Source organism: Pan paniscus, chromosome 8 (assembly GCF_029289425.2).
Source record: "Pan paniscus chromosome 8, NHGRI_mPanPan1-v2.0_pri, whole genome shotgun sequence".
Taxonomy (NCBI): Eukaryota; Metazoa; Chordata; class Mammalia; order Primates; family Hominidae; genus Pan; species Pan paniscus.
This window is the reverse complement of record NC_073257.2, coordinates 30,198,239-30,219,769: the sequence shown is the minus strand read 5'-3', so window position 1 is coordinate 30,219,769 and position 21,531 is coordinate 30,198,239. Positions and strand designations below refer to the sequence as shown.

The 21,531-nt window shown below is 37.9% G+C and overlaps 1 protein-coding gene across 2 annotated transcripts in view; it reads left to right on the top strand.

Moving 5' to 3' along the window:
* ST8SIA6 (ST8 alpha-N-acetyl-neuraminide alpha-2,8-sialyltransferase 6) overlaps positions 1-21,531 on the top strand; it is a 138,913-nt gene that overhangs the window by 76,892 nt on the left and 40,490 nt on the right. For both annotated transcript variants that reach the window (XM_034930052.4, XM_055092447.2), the window contains one exon: positions 17,873-17,959. In XM_034930052.4, coding sequence (XP_034785943.1) covers positions 17,873-17,959 — 87 coding nt within the window. The remainder of the gene's footprint in view (positions 1-17,872; positions 17,960-21,531) is intronic.

Genomic DNA, 21,531 nt, shown 5'->3' with positions numbered 1-21,531 from the left:
GGACAATGTCTTGTTCACATGCCTATCCCCTGGTGCCAATCACAAGGGTTCAGCACATAGCAGTTGCTCAATTAATTTTTGTTGAATAAACAAATAATTAAATGAATGTTTTTCTTAGGTTTTCAAAGCATTTTTATACCATCTCTGTTAGGCGTGTCCATGTGAAGAGACCACCAAACAGGCTTTGTGTGAACAATAAAGCTTTTTAGTCACCTGGGTGGAGGCAGACCAAGTCTGAAAAGGGAGTCAGCAAAGGGAGAGAGGGGTGGGGCAGTTTTATAGGATTTGGGTAGGTAGTGGAAAATGATAGTTAAAGGGGTTTTTTCTCTTGCAGGCAGGGGCAGGTCATAAGGTGCTCGGTGGGGAGCTCCTGAGATTCACTGTCCAGGAGAAGGAATGTCACAAGGTCAACTGGTTAATTAGGGTGGGGCAGGAACAAATCATGATGGTGGAATGTCATCAGTAAAGGCAGGAATTGGCTATTTTCACTTCTTTTGTGGTTCTTCAGTTGCTTCAGGCCATCTCAATGTATACCTGCAGGTCACAGGGGATATGATGGCTTAGCTTGGGCTCAGAGGCCTGACAAACTCTAATTCCTAGATGTAAAAAAAATTATAAATCTATAAACCAATACTTTTTTGAAACCTATTTTAACTTCTTTGACTCTTTCTCTTACTTTGAGTCTGTACTTTTCTGTTTTTTTTCTACCCCATCCTCTTCCCTTGAATATTTCTCTGCCTTTCTGCAGCTCTATTCTTTCTAGTAGGTTATCTCCCAGATAAAATATTATACTGTATTAAAAATGCTTTATAGCCATCTTATCACTGCTAGTTCGCTCATTTTTCAGTTTGGCAAACTTATTACTTGTAATCTTTCTTGCCTGTATTTTTAGAAAAATGTCTCTATGGATATCCAAGCTGTCCATCTTATTCCTCATTGCCTCAGATAAATGAAATGATTTTTCTAAGAGCAGATACTTAGAGGTGCTGACCCAGGAAATCAACTTATTTCCTTTTCTTGGGTTTTTCTGCTTCTGTTGTTTTGCCTTCTCTTTTTTATGCTTTTCTTTCATTTCCCCCAAGAGTCCTGGCTCCCAAGAAAATGGATCATTAGGTTTGTTCAGTTTCTACCATTTGGTTAGAGTAGACACTCTGCTCTAATAAAAGCTCTCAAAACTCGGAAGTCTGCGCACAAAATTTTACTCTCTCTCGCACAGTGTAAAATATTCCTTCTTTATCAGGCAACGCTCCTGGGTGGCTTTTCCCCCAGATGTTGATTCAGGGATACTGGTTCCTTCCATCTTAAGATCAAGCCATTTTCAACCATCTTGCTGCTCAAAGAGTAGCTACTAATAAAGAGAAAGCGGATACTGCACGCAGCCTGCAGGGGGCGCACATCACTCCCATTGTCACTCTGCCATCTGGGACTGACCCTTCTAGATGGAGACATGTTGGGGGTTTTGACTAATAAAATGCAAGTGGCATTGATGTGCGGTGGGTGTTTGGGAATGGAGTGTCTAGCTGGGCAGCTGCTTGTAGCAACAAGTGTGTACTACAGAAAGGGAGCACCAATCAGTGGTAATCCGCCAGGCGTCTCTGCCACGTATGTATTAAATAGCTCTACCATTCTGATCATTCTATTGATTATAGGCCTCTAGGGTGTCTCTTAAAGGTGGGAAGAAACACTTTTTTTTAAACAACAGCAATCTTGTACATCTTCTGAGCACCGGAGCATTTAAATAGATCCTCTAGTAAGGGATTGAGATGTCTTCTAAGGAACAGCATGTAAGCCACTGCCCTGTAACTTTCTGCACAATTGCTAGGGCATGCATGGTGGGCTCACTTGTATTCAGATAGCTTTCTGGGGTAAAATACAAATGCTCAGAATCAAGATTTGGAACATCTGCCTTGCACAGACTAAGTGCGGCTTACGCCATAGGTGAGTGTCTATGTTTGATGAGCTATTTCATGCTGTACCACTTAAAATCACTGAGAACAATTGAATTTTCTGAAAGATATCTTCCTCATGGGGTGGCATAAAGTTGCTACTCGGGAGGTACCGTTTTGCAGGGTGAAATGCAAAGTGAACTGAAGACTTGCCCTAAGTGTTCTTCACTCTATTATCCTGGAGAGAACAACATGACCTGATTGCTGCTTGAAAAGAAAAGGTATAAATTATGGCCGATCAAACTTCAAAAAGCCCAAGTGTGAGCATATCACTTGACAGCCTGCTAACTATGCAAGTAGTCCTAAGTTTCAAGTTGTCCATCAGGAAGAAAGATTTTTGGTCATAGACAAGATTTTCTTGGCCCAGAATGATGTATGACTTGTTTCCATTCTACTTTAAATCTATGGTGCTTTGATTGCTTTTTAAAGCGATGTGTACATTTTTGTCTTTCTACTCACCTCTGACCTTTTAACTTGCCTTTTCTCATCAGTTTTTAAGAGTTCCAGAGCTGGGCATGGCAGCTCACACCTGTAATTCCATTGCTTTGGGAGGCTAAGGCTGGAGGATCGCTTGAGGCCAGGAGGTTGAGGCTGCAGTGAGCTATGATCACAACCCTGCACTCCAGCCTGGGTGACAGAGTGAGACCCTGTCTCAAAATATATATATATATGAAATTGGAAAAAAAGAAGAGTTATAGATCAGAAAATATTACATCCACACAAAATAGCCATTCATACCAACACACTACATTCTTAGTATTTTGGGAAATTCTTCTTGGTAATCAAAGCAAAGGCTGTGTTTGCTGATATAAAATTTCAAGTTGGGAGGGCAGTTGAGCTAAATATATATATATATATATATATATATATATTTATTTATTTATTTTTGAGACAGAGCCTCATTCTGTCACCCAGGCTAGAGTGCAGTGGTACGATCTCGGCTCACTGCAACCTCTGCCTCCTGGGTTCAAGTGATTCTCCTACCTCCGCCTCCCAAGAAGCTGGTGCCCGCCACCATGCCTGGCTAATTTTTGTATTTTTAGTAGAGATGGGGTTTCACCATGTTGGCCAGGCTGCTCTCGAACTCCTGACCTCAGATGATCCACCCGCCTTGGCCTCCCAAAGTGCTGGGATTATAGGCATGAGCCACCACACTCGGCAGAGGTAATAATATTGAGAGTAAGATAGAAGCCTCTGAAAATGTTTGCATTTAAACAAAAGTTATGTCAAATTTATTAAAAGGTGGTTTAGCAATCGTTCTGTACTTCAAAGAGTACATGAAAAACAATTACAGTCTAAGAGTTTGAAAGCATAGTCTCTCTTAAATTATTTGAATTCGTATATTGTTTGTTTCAATTATGAGCATGTATGACTTTTTTTTTTAACTCCCTCAGTTTAAAGATAAAAAAATGGGATTATGATTTGTTCAAAGTCACGCAATCTGTTAGTGGGAGGATGAGAAATAAAAGACTATTTTTCCCGTGTGTGTGTGTGTGTGTGTGTGTGTGTGTGTGGTGGTTGTTGATGTTAAAAGATAACTAGCATAATCCTAATCTGAATTCCTTAATTAACACTTGGTAAGATTTCCTTACTATCATTTTTACTATGCTGAAGATTGGAATTATGTATTATTTTATTATAAGTATTTGTCACTGGAAACAAAACTGAATTTTCTCTCAGAGAAAAATGGAAACGCTGGCTTGCTAGACTACAATGTTGATTACGCATTCATATCAGAAGGCTTCCTCATAGTTCCTCAAATAACTAGTCATTTGAATGAAGCCTTTCTGGGAAGACCATGGCAATAAAAATAATCAAATTTATTTAAAGTCATTGAGAAATAATTGGAATTATTTTCAATTTTAAAAGTGGCACCGGGAAAGATAGCAAATCTGTTGCTGTTTTCAATGTCTTCAAATATAACAGGCAATGTTAAAGGTATAGTTTATTTGCTATTTGTGGTAGCCAGAGCTGCAAGGTGACTGTCATCCAAAAGACCATCCGAACGGCTAAAATAGTAGAAAGGAGGGATTTATTGGCAGTATCAGTTTGCAAACTGGGAAGAGAGTCTCCAGTGTGGACCATAGGTGCTCTCTCTTTAAAGAGAGGAAGAGCAGGTTGGGTTTTATGCCTCGCAGGGTCTGTATTACATGGTAAAGTCAAACATATTCAGCAGGTTTTGGGAAAAAGTTATGCATATTTATAAGGGGGAGTCAAATGCATGTGCTATATATGTAACATACATCCCATATTCACTTTGGGGTGGGTTTTAGGATTTAAATGAGGTGGAATTTGGCTCCTTTATGTCAAAAGGTGAACTATAGGACACAAAGACAGTTTGTGCACAGCCTCTATAAGCTGATGAAATTGGTTTAAGATCTGCTGGAGTTGCTTGTCAGAAAACAATGTTTGTAAGGCTGTCCTCCGTCCAATCAGAGGTGAGGTTATCTGGGTTATAAATCAGCCTGATAAATTGCCTGATAGCTCCTGTTAGGGAGTTTAGAAAGAGTGTGTTTTTTCTTGCAGCCATGGGAATTTATGGAGTTGCCATGCTGGATGCCCTGTACCCTCGATCTGTAGGTAACTTTTGTTTTCCTAACCTTGTGATCCTTCCTAGTTCATAAAAGGGCATCTATTTTGGTCTCTCAGATCACAGCCTCAAAGATCCTCTCTTCCTGGTATTTATACACTTCTATAGTCCCTGTCAGCCTAAAGAGGGCTGCCCCGTGAAACCAATAGAATATTGCAGAAATCATGTGTGACTTTCAAGAAAGGTCATAAGAGACTTTGTGAGTTGTGTGCAATAATGAATGTTTACTGTTATTTTAAGCCACTAAGTTTTGGAGTAATTTGTTACATAGTCATGGGTAACTAACCCATTACTCAGTTCATAATCCTTTACATTATTATATTTTTGTCATAATGACAATAATTATTATTACTGTAATAATCAATAGTGATAGTCACAATTACCATTTCTGTGGGCCGACTCTCTGCCAGGTAATTTAAATGTATGTATAGTTCTTGCGATATTTCTTCAGAGTAGGTTTTACTATTTTAATTTTACAAGTGAGACAAATGAGCTCTGAGGTTGGCTTGCAGAACATCAGCCAGTTACAAATAGCAGAGCTGGGATTTGGATAAAATTCTAACTATTCTATTTCCACTACTCCGAGGCACCACTCTTAATGACAGCAGAATTTTAAGTCAGAAATTTGAAAACAGAAAGCATTGGATTTTGATTTTATAATGTGAAGCTATTCAAAAGTGATCCAGCTCCAAAATAGTAACACACGTTCCTCACTTTTTGTTACTTATTTTACACAAGCGTCCATGATAGAAATATACTTAGATAGCATTATCTTACATAGCAGTACCCTACTTGAAGCTCGGGTATCAGTATGGTTTCTCTTGGTAAGATCCTGGCTGATGGCTAATTATTGTCATTGTTCAAAATTGGTGTCTGAAAGCTTTGGACATTTTTAAGTTCTAGTCGTACATTAAATATTAATTTCAGAAATACAAAGCAACTACTAAGTGCCCAATACCATGGCAAGCATAGGACGAGTTATTTTCGACCTGGAGAGTGCATTAGACTCACTGGTGAGCTTTTTCAAAGCATACATGGTTGAGAATGGATTTAGAACTCTTGTATATAAGGAGCATGACAATAAATATATTATTTCTATTTCTTAGCAGTCCACAGTATATTAAGAGAGTTGTACATTTAAACAAATATTTATCATACAGTGGCTTTCCCTTCTCATTTTTTACTTTCTTTCTTTTTTTTTTTTTTTTATGGAGTCTTGCTCTGTCACCCAGGCTGGAGTGCAATGGCATGACCTTGGCTCACTGCAACCCCTGCCTCCTGGGTTCAAGCGATTCTCCTGTCGCAACCTCCCAAGTAACTGGGATTATAGGCGTGCACCACCACACCCCACTAATTTTTTGTATTTTTAGTAGAGAAGGGGTTTCACCATGTTGGCTAGGCTGGTCTCAAACTCCTGATCTCAGGTCATCCTCCCACCTCTCCCTTCCAAGGTGTTGAGATTACAGGAATGAGCCAGTGTGCCCAGCCCCTTCTCATTCTTCACTGTAGATTCCTTCTCACGTCTCCTTATTTTTGACACTGGATGCCCCAGAATTCAATCCTCAGGGCTCATTTCTCTTCATCCTCATCCCTCAGGGACCTCATTTAGTCTCATGGTTTTAAATACCATACTGACAATTCTCAAATTTCTATCTCCCACCTGAACCTCTTCGCAGATTTGTATGTATCTCTGCCCAGTCAGAGCTTTCCTGGAATGCCTGTAAGGGATCTCAAACCTAGTCTGTCTCACACTGATGTCCTGGAATTCCCTCTCAACTTTGCACTTTAGCACTCTTCCCTGTATCAGTTAATGACATGTCTATCCTGTCAGTTCCTTGGGCCTGAAACTTTGAAGTTATCCTTGATTCCTCTCTTTTTAGCCATACCATGTCCCATCTATAATTAAATCTTATTGGCTACCTTCAAATCAAACCCAGAAGCTGCTGATTTCTTCCTAACCCCACCAATCCTACTTTGGTTTAAGCCACCTTCATCCCGCTGCTGGATTATGGCAAATATCCCTTAATTTTCTCCCAACTTCCACCTCTTGCTCTCTTAAGGACTATTTTCAACAAAATAGGCAGGGGGATCCTATTTCTGTAAGTAGACAGATAACTTCTCTGCTCCAAAGTCTTTCAATTTCACTCAAAATAAAGGACAAAGTTCTTCCAGTGACCTGCAAGTTTCTTACAAGTGCTTCTCAAATATATATGCATATGTTTGCCATTAACAGCACAAAGGAAGTGGGTTGGAGCAAAGGTATACTGTGCTATAGAAATGACAAGAGATGATAAATAATAATGATAACAAGGTAGAGTTGGGTTTGTAACATTAATAGGCCTAATACCTATAATAATAACATCATAATTAAGGAGAAAAAAGAATAGAGCTATGTAGGAATAATATTTCTATGTATCCCTACAATTAAGCTAGTATAAATTTGAAGCTGATTCTGATAAGTTGTGTATGGTAAACCTTAGAGCAACCACACTGAAAATAGTTAAAATTATAAAAGATGTTAAGATGCTACATTAGAAAATATTTACCTAAGTCAAAACAAAGCTATAAAAGAAGAATAGAGAAACAAAAAAGAATATGAAACATACAGCAAACAAAAAGTAAAATAGCAGACATAAATCTAACTATATAAATAACAACATTAAATTTGAATGGATTAAATCACCCAATCAAAAGTCACAGATTGTCAGGCAGGGCGTGGTGGCTCACGCCTGCAATCCCGGCACTTTGAGAGGCCGAGACGGACGGATCTTGAGGTCAGGAGATCGAAACCATCCTGGCTAACAAGGTGAAACCCCGTCTCTACTAAAAATACAAAAAAAAATTAGCCAGGTGTGGTGGCGGGTGCCTGTAGTCCCAGCTACTGGGGAGGCTGAGGCAGGAGAATGGCGTGAACCCAGGAGGCGGAGCTTGCAGTGAGCCGAGATCATGCCACTGCAGCGACAGAGCTAGACTCCGTCTCCAAAAAAAAAAAAAAAAAAAGTCAGTGATTGTCACACTGAATTAAAAACATGATCCAATTCTATGCTGTCTACAGAAGACACACTTTAGACTCAAAGATACAATAGATTGAAAGTAAAAGGATGGAAAAAGGTACATTGTGCAGATAGCAACCAGAAAGCTGGAGTGGCTCTACTGATATCAGACAAAATAGACTTTTAAAACAATAAAGTTAAGAGATAAAGAAGGAGATTTTATATGATAAAGGTCATCCATTAGCAATATATAATAATTATAAACATGTATGCACCTAATAACAGCACCAAAATACATGAAGCAAATAAAGAGAGAAACAAGTCAACAATAATAATTCAAAACTTCAATATCCACTTTCAGTAGTGGATAGAACAATGAGAAAAAGATTAACATGGAAATAGAAGACCCTGAAGAACACCATAAACCCACCAGACTTACAGCACTCCATGTAACAACAGACTATGATGATCTTCTCAAAAGCACACAAATCATTCTCCGGGATATACCATGTGTTAGATCATTTTTTTAAATGCAGTACATTTAAAAGAACAGAAATAATACAAAGCATAATATCTGATCACAATGAAGTGATATTTGAAATACATAGCAGAAAAACAATTTGGAAAACTCACAAATGGGTGAGAATTAAACAACACATTTCTAAATATCCAGTGCATCCAAGATGAAATCAAAAGGAGAATCAGAAAATACTTTAAGATGAATGAAAATGAAGACATAGCATACCAAAACTTATGGGATGCAGGGGGTAATAAAGGATACAGGATTTTTTTTTGAGGTGATTAAAATGTTGTAAAATTGACTGTGATGATGTTTGAACGTATCTGTGAATATAACAACCACTTAACAGTACACATATGATGGGTGAATTGTGTGGCATACAAATTATGTCGCAATCAAGCTACTAAAAACTTTTAACTACATATCACCTGTGGGATTTTGTTTCAATATAGATTCTAATTTTGTGAGTCAGGGATGGGGCCTGAGATACTGCATTCTTAACAAGCCTATCCTATGTGATGCCAGTACCACTAGTCTCAGGTCCACCCTTTGAATAGCAAGGCCAATAGCATCAGACTTCTTATTACCTTTCTGATCTCATCTCCTGCCACCTTCATGACTGGATTCATGAGTGACTCAGAGGTGGATTACAGCCACCCACATCGTTTAGTGTCCCTCAAACACACCATGCCTGCCTTTACCTCCAGCCTTTACAATTTCTTTCATTTTGCCCAGAATGCTCTCCCCACACTTGCACCACCCCCTTGTATTTGCACAGCTTACTTAATTATTACTTTATTAATTACTTAATACATTTTTCAAGTATTTGCTCAATTACCACCTCTCAGTGAGGGCTTCCTTGGCGACTCTACACAAACTGCAACACTATTCCTCGTACTTTCTTTTTCTATTGTCCTTCTTTCCTTTTTTTTTGTTTTTGTATTACTTAGTACATTGAAGTACCTAGCACTTTAACATGCTATTAATGTATGTATTATTTCAGTTTGCTATCAACCGTTACTACAATATAAACTTCACGAGAACATAGAATTTTTTTTTTTTTTTGAGACAGAGTTTCACTCTTGTTGCCCAGGCTGGAGTGCAATGGTGCTATCTCAGCTCACTGTGACCTCTGCCTCCCAGGTTCAAGCAATTCTCCTGCCTCAGCCTCACGAGTAGCTGGCATGTGCCACCATGCCTGGCTAATTTTGTAATTTTTTTTTTTTTGTAGAGGCAGGATTTGTCCATGTTAGTCAGGCTGGTCTCGAACTCCTGACCTCAGGTGATCCACTCGCCTTGGCCTCCCAAAGTGCTGGGATTATAGGCGTGAGCCACTGCGCCTGGCGGAGAACATAGATTTTTGTGTTTTGTTGGTTATTACTGATGCATAGAACAATGTCTCATGCATAGCAAATGCACAATAAATATTTTTTCAATAAATATATGAAAATAAAAGGATAAGTGCTGTACGGATACGTAATAGATATAGGGGTGGTGCAAAGGAGAGTCAGGAGGGAGGGAAGGGTCAGCTCTGCTTATGTGTGTTCGGACAATTAAAGATGCAAAAGGTTAATAGCCACTCATATATGGTTTAAGAATCTTCGCAGGTGTTTTATGCATGCTTGCTCATTTACTGTTGTAACTTCAAGAAATGGTGAAATAGTGAATTTATTGGTTTTATCAGACTCTGCAATTTATAGGTCTTACTTGTAAAAACTGATGGTATAAGATCACTAAATTGTCACTTTCATCTCTGAATATTCTCTTATACATCTGGAGATTTCCTTGAAACTTGAAAAGTGGGTCATCATTTTTTCATCTTTAGAAATCTTACAGTGATTGTATGGCAAGAGGAAATACAAAACTCTTAAATATCAGACTCATTATTTGTTTATTGATTCTCTTTATCCTGGTGACATATTTGCAGGTTGCAGATATTTGTGAAGAAGAAGTGATATGGTTGGCTGTGTCCTCACCCAAGTCTCATCTTGAATTATAGCTCCCATAATCTCCATGTGTTGTGGGAAGGACCTGGGGGGAGGTAATTGAATCATGGGGGCGGGTTTTTTCCTGCTGTTCTCATGACAGTAAATACGTCTCAAGAGATCTGATGGTTTTATAAAGGGCAGTTCCCCTGCACATATTCTCTTGCCTGCCACCATGTAAGATGTACACTTGCTCCTCCTTTGCCTTCCTCCATTTTGTAAGGCCTCCCCAGCCATGGTGAACTGTGAGTTCATTAAACCTCTTTTGCTTTATGAATTACCCAGTCTTGGGTATTTCTTCATAGCAGTATGAAAATGGACTAATACATGAAGCTTCACGATACTGAAAATTCTGTTTTGTATTTTGCTGTGAGCTACTGCTTGATTTTGGCATTGTATCAAATTTTCCATTGAAGTACAATTCAGTTACCCCAAAATAATGCTGAGAACTAATATCATGAATAGATTGCTGTTTGTGCTATAGATTCTTGGCTGATCATTCAGATCTACCATCCGTGCTTTTTCTTCTTGCTGCATGTCCTTGAGGCTGACTTCCTTGGACTACATTAGTTGGACCCTCTTTCTCTTACCCTTTGGGTTCTGGTTAGGTTTGGCCTATGGGAGTCATTGGCAGGAGAGTGGAAGGTGGAAAGAGAGACAGTTTGGGGGATTTACTCCCATGGATCCCTCTCTGTGGGCTGGGATTAGGGATGACTGCATCTTCTACCAAAGGCTACCACCCTTGTCTTCACCTACAATTACAGCTCTTTCTGGGTCACCTGTAGATTTGTGGGTGGTAACAGCTCTCTTACTCTACCCTGTTGATGGCCCTAGTGTGCTCCACCAATCTATAGCTTTTGCTACATCACATCCCACCTCTTTGTAAACAGATACCCCATTCCCTCTTGGTTGGCTGAGGTTAGTCACTGCTCACAGCATTTCCTAGCACATCTTAAGTATATACTTAATACCAGTACCCAATAAGTTAATTTTGTAGAACAGAGGAAGCATCCCTTGAAAAAAAAAAAAAGGATGCCTGGCTTTTTCAAATAATACAGTACAGCACTTTGGAGATTTCATTGGGGCTGTGAAGAAGTACATTAGTATCTTCAGGAGTTAATCTCTGAAGCTGTGTTCTAATATTTATTTAACTTGTCTTAGGGACATTAAAAGATATGGAGAAAATAAAAGTTGCAGATCCCTTTTTCCCATGCTGGTTGACAATACCCATGACACTCTAATTAGAAGTTACCATCGTGCATAGCTGAAAACGATGTAAATTGAACTCTTCTACCTTTAGTGGATGAAATGTCGGTGACACTGCATAGCTCAACTCAGTCTACCTGCCACACACTTCTCCTAGTTTAGCTTTCATACACTCATTAGCTATTCCTTTAAAGAGTATTACCCAGTGGAAATGATTGACTGTATTGACTGAAAGTCTTGTAGCACTGTACTCGTTCGCAGAATTTATTTTCAAGCAGAGCTGAGCTCTTCAGGGGCTTGGTGAAAATGCTGCAAAAGACTTTTTGATCTACACAGAACATCACTCAGAAAACTACTGACTTAATATTACTGTGTTGTCCCCACCCATTTCAATGGATGAAAAATGGCTGGCTTTCTCCATGAAGAGATGTCATAGGAAACCAAATTGGTATCTCAGCTGCTTACATGAGACTAGTAAATGAGTATCTCCAAGATAACTTCTATGTACGTAGTAAGTACCCAATACAGTAGTCCCCCTTATCTCCATGGGATATTTTTCAAGACCCTCTGTGGATGCCTGAATCCACAGATAGTGCAGAACCCTATATATACTATGTTCTTTCAGTTTCATAACTGAGATGGCTACTAAGTAAGTAAGTCAGCAGGCAGGTAGCACAGACAGGGTGGATCTGCTGAACGGAGAGATGATTTACATCCCAGGCAGGATGGAGCAGGATGATGTGAGATTTCATAGATCACTCAGAGCAGTCCACGATTTTAAACTTATGAATTGTTTATTTCTGGAAGGTTCCATTTAATATTTTTGGACTGTGGTTTACCATGGGTGGCTGGAACTGAAGAGGATGAAACCATACGTAAGGGGGAACTACTGTAAATATTTAACCATTTAATTAATTAACCATAAATTATAGTGCTTGAAAAGCCCTATTTATATCTTAATTGAGATAAAAGTAGTCACAGCATGTGGGTCTTCATCTTCAAAGAGACGTTTCTAGAAAAATGTTTAAAATTTTAATATGACATTTATTATCATTTAGTAGGTTATTTATAATTTGTGGTTCATTTTGAGTATTACTAATAATGATTTAAATAGACATTATTTATTCCTTTGAACATAACTTGCTGCATTATTTAGTGTGATTTATTGTATGTCTTGGGACAGAAAACATTTCTGATGGGATTCATTTTCAGAAAATAGATGAGATACAATATGATACATTGGAAAGAGCCAGAATGTGAATCAAAAGACATGAGTTTAATTCTTAGCTCATCTACCTACAAGGCAATATTGAGCAAGCTGTTTATCTTCTCAGAACTTTCAGTTTTGTCATCCAGAAAAACAGAAATGATATCTGAAGCAAAGCTACCTCCCAAGATTTTGGGGTGAGATCTGTGCTTTATAAACTGAAAATCAATTATATATGTAAGTGTGCAGAAAATATGATGTGATTTAGAACATTTTACTTAACAGGAAGCTGTTGCAGAGATACACCTATCCCCAACTTGGCCCACAGCTGGAGCACACATGTGGTTTTTCCTCCTCAAATGATTTTTGGTTACACCATGCTTCCATTTTATAATTGCGATGATCCTGTGGCAATCTTAATTTTCTCAAAAAGCTGTTGGTGATTTAACTTTCACTAAAAAGGGCAAGCACTTAGAAAAAAATTCCCTTTTATATCCCTTATTCTTTTGTCTTCCCCTCTATAATGTCAGAGGATAAGGCTTCATTTCCAGATTGGATGTATAAATGATTTTTTGAACATTAAATCTCAGGGAGTAAGTACCTTGAGTACTGTCTTCCAGTTGTAAAATGGCCAGAAGTATATCTAATAATAGATGGGTCTGCTATAAGGTATTCACTTGGTTTTACATATCAGTGACCATAAAGTCAAAGGCCATTTTATTCAGCTAACCTGCCAGTAAGCTTAGATACATTATGATTGGCGTCTTTCAATATTAGGTTAAATTGGAACCAGCTACAACATATAGGGGGAGGGGTGTTTAAAACAAAATATTTTGAAGACTATCCATATTCTACAATGCACATTTTTCCCAATTGTCCATGGATGGCAATTTTAATGTTCCAGACTAAGCTCAATATACAGGCAAGAATGATTGCAAAACAATCTCTGCTTTTCAAGTAAGCTAAAATAAAAGTATCATATACTCAGGAGCATTTGCACACAATTTTGGTAGTAATAAAGTAATCTTTAATTTGCTAAGGTAGTACTTGCTGTTTGGATGTTATATGATAGTTTTGTATAACCCAGAACCTCTCTGGATCAGTCTTATTTGATGAGTTAGATGTGGCAGCAAAGTCTTACCTGGCCTTTTCAGCAAGCCTCAGTGAAGCTCAAACTATGGGGATAATGAATGAGTATGAGCCAGGCCAACAGGCTCACAGCTGGGATGAGAAGTATAGGAGCTATGGTGAGCTCATTCATGTTTTACTATTAGCTTGGGTGGAGGGGGGAAGCAGAGAAACCTGATTTGTCAAATTTGCCAATTCCTGTGGTGTAAATGCTTCCACTTTGGCTGATTTCAAGCTACCAATAGTTTAATAACCTGTTCACAACATTCCTGAAAACTTAGCAGTCAGCTCCCATAAGCTTGTATGAGCCAACTCCAGCATATTAATAAGATAAAGTATGGAGGAAAGGACGAGAGGATCCTCACACCCATGCCATGCCAACAAAGAGGGCTGAGAAAGGAGATTACTCTCAAGTCCAAGAGTCAGCCAAAAGGAGGGATTTATTGTATTCTTTAAGTTGCAGAGGTTAGATCACTACTACCAAGCAATATAAACCCCTTTCTCAATTTCCTATGTGAACTAATTGGCAAGTTCTACATTGATCATTATTGAGGGAGCTCAAAAAGGAAGATGGGTACAGTTAATGTATGCGTTACTCATGGAAAAAGGGGGTAGTAGTTTAACAGGACACACACACACACATATGCATGCCTTTAATGCTAAGAAACTGGCTGAATTGGATTACCGGACTGAGAAAATTGACTAATGAGCTACTGAGCTCTAACGTGAGAATTCTCAAGCGATAGATACATTGAAGGAGGGCTGGGCTTTAAATGGGGAGATTTGTAAATAGGAAAAGTCAGTGGAAGTAAGTCAGTACTGAGGGAAGTTTTAAGTGGAAATCATAATCCAAGCTTTGAGCTTATTCAGAATAGTTTACGACCTCATTACATGTTGTATTTATATTTAAACATGCATTTCCAGGCCAGGCACGGTGGCTCAGGCCTGTAATCCCAGCACTTTGGGAGGCCGAGGTGAGTGGATCACAAGGTCAGGAGTTCGAGATCAGCCTGACCAACATGGTGAAACCTCGTCTTTATTAAAAATACAAAAATTAGCCGGACATGTGGACGCGCGCCTGTAATCCCAGCTACTCAGGAGGCTGAGGCAGGAGAATAGCTTGAACTTGGGAGGCGGAGGTTGCAGTGAACCGAGATCCCACCACTGCACTCCAGTCTGGGCAACAAAGGGAGACTCCATCTCTAAATAAATAAATAAAATGCATTTCCTAGGTTAATAAAAACAAATCAGCATGTCGTAGGGATTGTGCTGGGCTAGAAATGGTCAGTCCTCAAAGTCCTGAGGGGAAGGAAGAGACCAAGAAACCAACATGTAAAGTCATAATTAAATTTAACATGAGAGAGGCTATTATAGAAACGTTGGTCAAAGCAGTCTGAGAGCTCATAGGAAGTAGCAACTTAGCTATCCAGGGAACTCTTTAAAAAAGTATATCAATTTAAATATACTGTAGGTTCATAATAAATCAAATTTCAAATTTTAGATATTGGATCCTTAAAAATGGCTGATATGTAATGCTTATTATCTTAGTTATAGCATCATTGAAAATATAATTTTTAGTTTAGTAATAAACATTTAAAAGTTTTTTGAGGAGTAATGTTCAATGAACTTCAACTTAAGTGTATAATTTGTCAAGTGTTGGCATATGTATACATCATTTCTACAATCATTAGATGATTATGTCATCTCTGAATAAAGACAGTTTTACTATTTCCTTTTTAATCTGGATGGCTTTATTTCCTTTTCTTCTTTATTGCATTGGTTGGACCTCTAATACAATGTGGAATAGAGGTGGTGAAAGTGGACATTCTTGTCTTTTTCCTGATTTTAGGGGGAAAGCATTCATCATTCAGTCTTTCACCATTAAGTATGATCCTAGCCATAGGTGTTTTTGTAAATGTCCTTTATCAAATTGTGGAAATTCTGTTTTACAGTGAGGGTTTTTGTCATTGCTGAATGTTGGATCAGGTCAAATACTTTTGTGTGCTGAGATTATTATTTGTGCTTTTTAAAATTATGTTAATATGGTGAGCTGCTTTGATTGATTTTAAAATAAACCAAATTTCTGATATACCCCTCAGTTGGTCACAGTGCTTTATCCTTTCTTCATGTTGTTGGATTCAATTCAATAATATTTTGTCGAGGATTTTTTGCATCTATCTTTATAAGAAATGTTGGCCTGCCTGTTTTTTTTTTTTTTCCCAACGTCTTTTCCTTATTTTTGTATCAGGGTAACCCTGTTCTCATATAGTGAGTTGGGAAGTATCTTACTCCCTTCAATTTTCTAGAAGACTTTGCATACAATTGGTATTAATATTCCTTAAATGTTTGATAAAATTCTCCAGTGAAGCCATTTGGGCCGTGTGTGTGTGTGTGTGTGTGTGTGTGTTTTGTAGGAAGAATTTTAATTACAAAATCAATATTATTAATGGCTATAGGACTATTTATGTTATTAATTTCTTTTGAGTGGCCTGTGGTAGTTTGTGTCTTTCAACACATATCTCCACTGCACCTAAGTCACCAACTATTTTGGCATAAAGTTATTATACTTTTAATGTTTTAAGGATTCTTAGTGCTCCATCCTCTCTCATTTCTGGTACTGGTCATTTGTATCTTCTCTGACTTTTTTCTAATCAGTGTGGCAAGAGTTTTTTATCAATTTAATTGATGTTTTCAAAGAACAAGCTTTTGATCTCATTGAATTTTAAAGATTTTATCAATTTCTACTCTAATCTCATTTTTCACTAATATTCTTTGCTTGGGAATATTATTTTCCTGTAGTAATATTCCTTGCTCAGAAATACACTATGAATATAGCCCTTCTAACTTTGTTTTAATGATTCTTTTTACTTTTATTTGCTTATTTATACAAAATATGCTTCATGTAGACAACATGTGGATTGGTTGATTCTTCTTCTCCCTCTTCTTCTCCTTCTTCTTCTTCCTCTTCTTCTTCCCTTCTTCCTCTTCTTCTTCTTCATCTTCTTTCTTCCCCCAGTTTGAAATTTTTTGCCTTTTAGTTGGTATGCCTAGATCATTTATATTTGTTGAGATTAGTCACACAGTTGGGCCTAAATCTGCCATCTTGCTGTTTGTTCTCTATTTACCTGTTCTTTGTTCCCTTCCCTCTTTCTGCCTGCCTTTGGATTGAGTATTTTTATGATAACATTTTTATGATTTTGTTTGGTTTTGCTTGTTGTTTTAGGTGAAGAATGTTCATCTTTTTCTTATTGGTGTCAGTTGTCAAATGATTTATATCACTTCTATTTCCACTTTCCCGCCCCCACCTCTTTCTGGCCTTTGTTCTATAGTTCATGCATTTATGTCTACATACATAAGCCCACCTCAAATATTATTATAGTCACTTTAAGCAATTTTCTTTCAAGAAGACTTAGAAAAATAAGAAAAAGTCTTTCATGTATATGTTAATACTTTCCATTCCCAGTACTCTTCATCATGTTCTGTCAATCTAGATATTAGTCTGGTTTCATTTTTCTTCTCCATTATGTCTTCAACATATATTCTATCTCATTGTTGTAGAGCCTTTGATCACTAATACCTGGCAACTAATGAATAAGTTACTAATTGAAATAAAATTTAAGAGTTTTCTCACTCAATGGGATATTTGCATTTCAAATGAGAACACAAAGACTAAAGGATATTCTGTGCTTTAGAAATTAATACTTAATGGTGGAATTTCAGATAGGGAGAGATCTACCAGGGACTGGGATCCTGCTCAGTGCTTCTCAAACTATGCCACTCTACCTATAGATTTTTTATGTCAATAAACTTCTCTCTCAACAGTCCAATCTGGGTGTTGAATGTACAGTTCAAAATTATAACTTAAGATAATTATTTGGAGGAAAATTTTGTCTATACATTCCAAGGTAAATATGTGAACTTAGAGTCTGAAAAAATCTATTGAGTACATATTTATGGCAAACATCTATAAAACATCTATAAATATATATTTGTCAATTATTTTAAGCCAAGGTGAAATGTCCATTAGATACATATGCAAGTTGGTGTGTTGTCACGGTTTTTAATACTACACTTGGCTTATGACATGTGCAAATTATAAATCCCTAAACCAACATAAGAATCATTTACAAATTGTATTTTCTCAGTGTTTTGAAATGAGTATGATTTTAATTATTTCTGCCTCACCTTATATCAAAAAATATTTATAGACTAAAGGGAGTAGATTATAACAGTATCTTCTAAGAAGACTTACATATGAGATCATTATTTTCTAATTATATTGACATTTAATTTTTAGGTATTCAGAGAACGACTACCTTCAGATTATCACAGATATACAGAGTTGTCCATGGAAACGGCAAGCAGAAGAATATGCAAATTTTAGGTAATTTTTTTCATAAATAATATGAGATTTAAAAAATGTCTTGTTCATTTGCTTTGTAGAAAAATAGGCAATATGTTATTAAAAAGAGAAGTAGAACCAACCCTAGCTGGCAATGAGGCCAACTGAATTCTAAGACCCTCTCACGAGGCACAGGGCATTCCATCTCCATCTCTTGTGTAGAAATTTGCATTATGTTACTGTTTGAATTACAAAATTTCCCAAATTCAAAAGAAAGATTTTAGTATGTTTTGTAAGTTATATTTTAGAAGATTTTGTGTTTTTTGGTACCATTTACATTTAGTATTTATTTGTTTAGTAAATAAAATGTCATCGTATTAAAGTATGTTTGGAAAACATAATCTCTAATCCCATCACTTTAGAACAACTTTTGTTTTCTACCAGTTTTTCCTCATTCACTTTTTAACACAAGTGACATTCAGGGGCGTGAGTTGCTTTAAGTAATAACCCAGGAAGGAGGTGTCAACTGGCAAAACCAGGTGATCACTTGACCATTATAGGGCTGTAGCTGGAAAACTTGTAGCCCATCCAGACAGGAATAAACTTTGTTAAAGCAATATGCAGTGAGGCAGCATCAGTACTTATCTGATAGTTCTTACCCCCATACCTCCACATATCATAGATCAAGGTCAGTTGTCTCTGTGCTCGGTCTAGATTGCTCTGGTTTTTGGGGGGGCGGGGCTTCTTTTCTTTTTCCTCCTCCTCCTTCTTCCTCATCATCTTCTCCTGTCTCTTCTTCTTTCCTCCTCCTTCTCCTTTTTCCTCTTCCTCTTCTTCTTTCTTCTTTCCTCCTCCTCCTTCTTTTTCCTCTTCCTCTTCTTTCCTCCTCCTCATTTTTTCTTCTCCTTCCTTCCTTCTTTCCTTCCTTTCTCCCTCCTTCTCCTCCTTCTTCCTCTTCCTCCTCCTTTTCCACATTCTGATTTTTTCCTGTACATCCCATTCCAATTTCGTCCTATGCCAAATTATTTTATCCTATTACAATCCAGAGACATGTCTTTATCTTTACTCATTATTTTCAAAGTTTACTTGAAGCATTAAACTTGTAAAAAAATTACTAAAGAGATTTTGCTTTCCCCTAAAATACTCTTAAGAAATATCTGCAGTATGGTTCTCTTTTTTTATGTGGGAAGGCAGCTCTTCTTGTTTGCCTTATATAGTGGCTCTGCCTGTTCCTTCTTTAGTCAGAATATGCTGGTATGATTGGACCAACTGCCTTTGATTCTGCTACCAATGTGAGGAGGGTTCTGCTCCACCCCGAGTAGGTGAAAGAGTGCCTTCCTGGTGGTGTCAAAGCTAAAATGGGTATATCTTCCCTCCACTGGGTAGACACATGGATATCATGACTTCCTGGAGGATACCATTAAACATCTTTCCTATCTGATATTTTAGGAAGAGAGGCTGGAAAGGGGATTCCTGTTCAACGATTTCATTTCCAGGACGTTTTATGCCAAATTCAATCTATTTGAGACTGGATTTGAGAGGTCCTGGTGGCAGGAAGATGAGATTGAAAATTGCACAATCATAACCTAAATGATCACAGGGTCAACAAGTGATAACAGAGTCTGATTTTGAGAAACCTTTCTGCATATGCAGAATAGACAAAAAAAGAAGAGGGAGAGATTCAGGTAGTGAGCTATTGAGGATCAATCTAAGATAATTAGCTGGAAAGATAGATTTGTAATGACTGTAATGATCAAAGTAGGGAGTATAGGAGCTTTTACTTCTGGCTGTTAAGTTCAGACCAAGCCTCTTGAGAGTAATGAAAATAAAACAAAATCTACCAAACACCTGTGTGAGGACACTGGAGCAGGTCCTCCCTGCCACGAAGGCAGGGAGAATTTAAAGGACTAAAGCCCAGAAGGTGAAGAGAACCCATCAATTTGGGCTGGTTTTTCTCACAAAGAACTTGCCAAATACAAAAGCAAAATTTGGCTGAGAGGCAGAGAAGCTGAGCAGAGCTTCCAGCAATCCCTGGAAAAACCAGTTTTCAAAAGAACTGAAGGCCAACTTTGAATCCCTGGAAAAACCAGTTTTTAAAAGAACTGAAGGGGCTGGGTGTATGGCTCATGCCTGTAATCCCAGCACTTTGGGAGGCTGAGGCAGGTGGATCACGAGATCAGGAGATCAAAAGGAGCCTGACCAACATGGTGGAACCTTGTCTCTACTAAAAATACAAAAAAAAAAAAAAAAAAAAAAAACTAGCCAGGCGTGGTGGCATGCACTTGTAATCCCAACTACTCAGGAGGCTGAGGCAGGAGAATCGTTTGAACTCAGGAGGCGGAGGTTGCAGATTGTGCCATTGCCCTCTAGCCTGGGTGACATGACAGAGAGACTCCGTCTCAAAAAAAAAAAAAAAAAAAGAACTGAAGGCCAACTTTGAAGCATTTCCATCCTGAGCTGGATTTAGATCTGCTCTTAGCTTAGATGCCCGATAGGAGCAAAAGGAAATCCCTTCTTGGGGATTCCCTTGGGGGAAGGTAACCTTATTCAGAGCCTTAAATCATCTCTATAAGTATCCACTCACAATGTCTGGCTCCATTTAATAACTGTATTATCTGTAAATCTTTTGTCTTCCTTTCTTTTTTTTGGACAAAAATCAGTCTCTTCAAATCCAGAGCTGTATGAGAGTCACTGCTGCAGATTATGAGGTATAGAATCTGTATAGATGGCTGGTCCATGGAGGGTACAGCCATTATTACCTTAGTACCATTTTCACATTAAAAAAAAATGCATCAGTAACCATGACAATTACTCCAAATGGCTTATCCATCCCTTCAGGGCCAATTTAAGTAAACATCTTAGGCCAGGCGCAGTGGCTCATAACTGCAATCCAAGCACTTTGGGAGGCCGAGGTGGGTGGATCACTTGAGGCCAGGAGTTCGAAACTGGCCTGGCCAACATGGTGAAACCTCATCTCTACTAAAAATATAAAAAATAGCTGGGCATAACGGGGCATACTTGTAATCCCAGGTACTCAGAAGAATCACTGAGGCGGGAGAATCACTTGAACCTGAGAGGCGGAGGTTGCAGTGATCTAAATTGTACCACTGCACTGCAGGCTGGCTGACAGAGTGACTCCGTCTCAAAAAAAAAAAAAAGTAAGCCTCTGGGGCTATAATACATTTTGTTGTCATAGAAGAGAACAGGCACACAGACATTTATTTATTGACTTGAATATTTATTATATTGTAATGTTCTTTTTATGGGCATATTTCTAAACTAGGCACTGTATAGTTTAGAGCACTGTAGTCTTTTTTTGTTCCTGGTAGAGTGCTGGGCACAAAATAGGGCCTCAACAAAAAAAAAAATTAAAGAAATGGATGCATGAAAGTAAACAAAAAAGTGTCATGTTTTCTTACTGAACTCAAAGAATTTGTAGTCACTTTAGAAAGACAAGAAATATAAGTATGAATATTTATGATTAAATATCAGAATGAGTGATTTAGACAAATACTGTCATATTTTAATGCAAGATCACTGTGGGATATAGTTTTTTGAAATATTTTGTGAAAAGAGGCAGAACTTGAGCTATAGCTCTGAAGATGGCTGCAAAG